The 5,763-nt window shown below is 45.8% G+C and overlaps 1 protein-coding gene across 1 annotated transcript; it reads left to right on the forward strand.

Moving 5' to 3' along the window:
• Positions 1-5,317, forward strand: PSMB5 (proteasome 20S subunit beta 5). The gene is made up of 3 exons (XM_005895439.3): positions 1-347; positions 1,079-1,385; positions 4,807-5,317. Exons 1-3 carry the CDS (start codon positions 150-152, stop codon positions 5,091-5,093), a joined length of 792 nt encoding a protein of 263 aa, XP_005895501.1. The 5' UTR covers positions 1-149; the 3' UTR covers positions 5,094-5,317.
• Positions 5,318-5,763: the final 446 nt, after the last annotated feature.

Genomic DNA, 5,763 nt, shown 5'->3' on the forward strand with positions numbered 1-5,763 from the left:
GCTCTTGTGTTTGGAGGCGTGGTTGCCAGGACTTAAAATGGCTCCTCCCTGGGATAGATTTAATAGGGAGTGAAGCTGTGACGGCGAGGCGTTGCCCGGTCGTTCTTTGCTAGGCGTTCTGGCAAGCAGTTCCCTTGCCCTTACTAGACATGGCGCTGGCCAGCGTGTTGGAGAGGCCGCTATCGGTGAACCGGCGCGGGTTTTTTGGACTCGGGGGTCGTGCGGATCTGCTGGACCTGGGTCCAGGCAGTCCCAGCGATGGGCTGAGCCTGGCCGCGCCCAGCTGGGGTGTCCCAGAGGAGCCAAGAATTGAAATACTTCATGGAACCACCACCCTGGCCTTCAAGGTGCAGACACAGCCGCCGTGCCGGGCTGAATCCCGCCCGCCCGCGCCCTTCCCAGCCTCCCAGCGGGTCCAGAACCCGCCGTGGCCGCGGCCGCGAAGCCCAGGCGGAGGCTCGGGCCTCTTGCCCCGACCCCGGCAGTTTCGCTGTCTCATTGTCCCGGGAGACCTCGGTTCTCGCTCTGGCGGGAGCGGGGTGGCGGTGGGGCTGGGGAATAGTGGGGGTAAGTGGGAGAAGGATTTCGAGGCTGTTTAGATTGATTCCCAGGCGACCCCAGGCTGCTCCTGTCCAGGAAAGAGGCGGCCGAAACGACAGTGAACTCTGGCAGAGGGAAGGCTGTTGTGACCGCCCAAGGTTTTGAAAACAGTGGCCCGGATAGGTCAGGGTAACTGAAAAGTTATGGCTTGAGGAGTAAAGTTGGTGGGAGGAAGCACTCTTAATAGGAGCCAGACAATTGGGATTCCTGGCCTAGCTTTGTAATAACTGGCTCTGTTGTCTTGGGTAAGTCATTCGATCTCATTGAGCCTGTTTCCTCAGCCAGCAAGTGAAGGTAATCTCACCTCAAGCTATTGATGTGAAGCTCCAGTGACATATAAGTGGGAAAATATGTTGTGAAGTATAAAACAGCAGCGACAGAGATGTTCTGGGGTTGTATCGATGAACAAAGAAATGTCAAGGTGATGTTTTTGTGGTCTGATGTGGCCCCTGGCTTGTGTTTTCTCTAATCTTAACAGTTTCGCCATGGAGTCATTGTTGCAGCAGATTCCCGGGCCACAGCCGGTGCCTACATCGCCTCCCAGACAGTAAAGAAGGTGATAGAGATCAACCCCTACCTGCTGGGCACCATGGCTGGGGGTGCAGCGGATTGCAGCTTCTGGGAGAGGCTGTTGGCTCGGCAATGTCGAATCTATGAGCTTCGAAACAAGGAACGCATCTCCGTAGCAGCTGCCTCCAAGCTGCTTGCCAACATGGTGTATCAGTATAAAGGCATGGGGCTCTCCATGGGCACCATGATCTGTGGCTGGGATAAGAGGGGCCCTGGTAAGTTTCGCTGCAACCGTGTGATTCTTGGGCTGCCATTACAGAGAGGTTGCATGAACAGATGAATCAAAGAGCATATGTCAGTGCTAAGGATGTGTTGATTAGTTCTCAGTCCTTCCTTCTCTTTGTTCAAGGAGGAAATGTAGTGTAGGAAAGGGCACAGAGGTAGATTAGCTGTGTCATTGATCATCCATGTGACTTAGGGCAGGTTATTTTCTCAGCCTGTTTCATCATCTTATATAGGTTCCATGAGGCAATACATGTCAAATATATCTAGTCTCTTCTGTAAAATGATAAGACATGCAAAGAGTTGTATTTAAGAATTGAGTAATAGACATAAAAACTCTAATCAGTTCAATTTGATAGAAATAATGTGAGCTAGATATAAAGAAAATAAATTAAAAAATGTGAGCTACACATGTAACATGTAATTTTACTTTTTTCTAATGGATATATTTTAAAAGCTTAAAGAAATGAGTGAAATTAATTTTAACAATTGTTTTAATCCATAATAACGAAAATATCATTTTGAGGTGTGTCGTCCTCGTTTCAGGGGCTCAACAGCCACATATGGCTGGTGGCTACCATATTGGACAACAAAACCAAGTAACTACTCAAAAGTTAGTCATTTCTCTTCCCTTTTTCCCTGTAGAGAGTCTTTGGCCTAGAAGGGGCCCTTTGGGCCCATCTCCTTTCCTTGCTTGATACAATCACCTTGGTCCTGTTGTCTCTGAAAAGAATTCCTTAACCTATTTTTCTTCCTAGTATATAAAATCCTTGCCAGGAAATTCAGACTTGTATCTGATAGCAGTTCCTCTTCTGCCAATTTTGAATGTCCCTTTAGTCAAGCTGGTATACAGCTAGTCACATTCTGTGTAATTTTCCCCTTTGGTGCTTGAAAATAGTTAATCTTTCCTCCTGTTGTTTTTGCTTCATTCATTTACCCACTTGCTTTTTTTTTTTTCCTAAACTTGTGGGTTGTGGGATCTTAGTTCCCTGACCAGGGATTGAACCTGTGCCCTCTGCAGTGAAAGTGCAGAGGCCTAACCATTGGACTGCCGGGGAATTCCCTCATTTACCTTTCTAAATGCCTAGTTTTTCTCTGTTGATCAACTGTAGAATACCCACCACTTTTTCATTTGCTTTGGAGAATATTAGTTCGCCCCTTAATAGAGGATGGATGAGGAGAGACTTAAAAGTGCCTGTGAGAGAGGAGCTCAGTTTGTTACTTTGGAAATTGAGACATTTCTCTTTGAAAAGTGTGAAAGAACAGTTCCATACCTCTTGTGCGGTCTAGGGAGACATTTTGGAAATGTTGTTTTGAACCGTTAGCTCTTGGATTGGTCCCAGGTGGTGGAAAACAGTGTAAAAGAGTACAAAAACTGGCCAGCAAGGAAAACCCAGGAAACCAGAGCTTAACCTAAATTGTACTGTCTCAGAGAAGCCTTCCTGACAAGTTGTCCCATTCAGGATGAGTCAGCCCCTGGCCTCAAGCAGACTGAGAAGGGATCCCAGATTACTTCATGGGAGGCTGAATGAGATGAATACCACTTTAAAGAGAACCAGTAAAATGCTGAAAGAATTTAAGGAGGTAGGAAGAATTGCTTCTGATGGGAGAAGCTGGGGAGGGCTTCATAGGTAGGTCTCATTTTCCTGGATTTGAAAAAAGAAACATAATGAACAAAAGAGAAGGAAGAAGCATGAGGTCTTGCCAGGAGTAACTGGAAGTCTGGTTTAATTGGAGCTAAAGATGTGTGAAGCAGAGTAGTGAGCCAGAGAGCCAGAAAGGGAAATTGGAACCAGATGGTGCACTGGCTTGGCAAGGTAGTGGCAGTGGCCCTGGGAGGGGCTCCATGTTACAACCATCGGAACCTGGAAACTGATAAGGGGCGTACTTTTCAACCTGGCTTGTATCGTGATCACCTGAAGAACTTAAGAATCTAGCTCTGTGCTTGTCCCCCACCCAGACCAATTAAAAAAGAATACCCGTGTTAAGTCCTTGGCATCTTTTTAAAAATACCTGGCTTCCCTGGCAGTCCAGTGGTTAGGACTTGGCGCTTTCACTGCCGGGGGCCCAGGTTCAGTCCCTGGTTGGAGAACTAAGGTGCTGGGAGCTGCATGCCCTGGCCAAAAAAAAAAGACTTCCTTAGATGATGCTGATGTATAGTTAGTGTTGAGACCCACTGAAATAGGAAAAATGTTAGTGATACATTGACAAAATTTGAAAATACAGAAGGAAGTGGATGGGTGGGGCAGAAGAGGGATGAGTTGGGCCCATAAGGGAGAACCACTGGAAGTATTTGAGGACAGGAAATTTAAATATGAATTTGGTGACAAAGGCATCCAGCTAGAGAGGTCCAGGGGGCAGATCGAAGTGATAAAAATTTTATTAAATCTGTGTCTAACTTTTTGTTATACCAGAGGTTGGCTAACTTTTTCATAAAGGATCAAATGTAAGTAAATATTCTAGGTTTGCAGGCTCTGTAATCTTTGTCTCAACTACATAGCTTGGTTTTAGCATAAAAGCAGTCCTAGACAATATATACACAAATGGTTGGTGTATTCAAAAAAAACTATAAAAATAGGCAGTTGGGGGAATTCCCTCGTGGTCCAGTGGGTAGGATTGTGTGCTTTCACTGCCCAGAGGTCCTGGGTTTGGGGAGCTAAGATCTGCAAGCTGCACGATGTGGCCAGAAAAAAGAAAATAAATTTAATTAAAAAAAGGTGGTTGGCCTGGCCAACTGTTTAGTCTATACCAGCACTGTCCAATAGAAACATAATGTGAGCCATACATGTAATCTTAAATGTTGTAGCCATGGTTTTAAAATTGAAAAGGAAAAGTAATTTTAATAATATATTTTATTTAACCTGGTATATCCAAAAGACTATCACTCCAGCATGTGGTAGGTACTAGCTTCATTTCAAGTGTTGAATCACATGTGGCTAGTGGCTACCATGTTGGACCGTGTAGGTGCTTTACAATATGACTTAGAATTCTAGGCTTTATTCTCTTACTGTGTGATAGAAGAGATAGCATACTTGTCCAGATAATATTCCCAGATAGTCTGAACTCTGGAGGGTTAGGATTGTCTCAAACATTATCTCCCACAGTGACTAAAGTTCTGTGCTTGAAACCGAAGTCATTTGAATGACTTTTTTGGTTGTACAGAGAAGACAGACAAGGCAGTAACTGTAATGTGAGGTGAGATGGAGTGGAATGTGTAGAATCCTGAAGTCTTCATATTTAATTTTATTTCTTCACTTTTTTTTTTTTAAGCGATTTTATAGAAGTGCTATTTTCTTGAATTTCTGTTGGTCTCCCTGGGTTTCAAGAGGAAAGGAGAACTGTTGCCTTTAAAGAGGAATTAGATGTCCGAAGAGGTGCTCATTGTTTCCTTACTAGCCTCATCTCTCTTTCCAGGCCTCTACTACGTGGACAGTGAAGGAAACCGGATCTCAGGGGCCACCTTCTCTGTAGGTTCTGGCTCTGTATATGCTTATGGGGTCATGGATCGGGGTTACTCCTATGACCTGGAGGTGGAGGAGGCCTATGATCTGGCCCGTCGAGCCATCTACCAAGCCACCTACAGAGATGCCTACTCAGGAGGTTCCGTCAGCCTCTACCATGTCAGGGAGGATGGCTGGATCCGGGTCTCCAGTGACAATGTCGCTGATCTACATGACAAGTATAGTGGATCTACCCACTGAAGGAAGACGAATGTGGCTGCTTGCATTTCTTGGGGTGACTGTTGTTGGTAATAGGGGTACAGTTCCCCATCCTCTAGTGGAGGGGTCCCCAATTGTATCGATCACATTTTTTTTTAAATCTCTGATGCATTGACCTCCATGTGTTACCAGCTGTTAATGAGCTACTGCAGAGGTAATTATTGGTTTTACTTTGTTGAATGTTAACATGACACTACTCGACCTCAGCCTGTGTTGCGTCTTTTCTCCACACTGTCCCTCCTCCAAGCACTTTACAGTCAAATGGGCTGGGACAGTGGGAGGGAAGGGACTGTAATTACAGGAAACAGTGGTGTGAAGACATTCATTGCAGTGAATACATTAACATCCCCAGTCATGAAGCTAATAACAAAGGAGAGGGAGAGAGGCAGGGAGGAGGGAGAGACTTCTTGATTCCGTTTGCAAAGAGATGAAAAGTTGATGAGGTGGAAAGATGCACAGGGCTGTACCAGGCAGAGCTGCTGAGGAAAAAGCTTTCCCCCTGTGCTGGGGGAGGGGAGGCTGATGCCACATGCAGAGCAGAGAGGTGAGGAGGGTAAGCCAGTTGGGAAAGGAAGGCTTTGACCCTGGGAAAAGAGAGGACAGAGAGGTGTGTGTGAAAGCATAGTGACCAGCATCCTGGTGATGCCTGTCC

The sequence above is a fragment of the Bos mutus genome, chromosome 10, assembly GCF_027580195.1.
Source record: "Bos mutus isolate GX-2022 chromosome 10, NWIPB_WYAK_1.1, whole genome shotgun sequence".
Lineage (NCBI taxonomy): Eukaryota > Metazoa > Chordata > Mammalia > Artiodactyla > Bovidae > Bos > Bos mutus.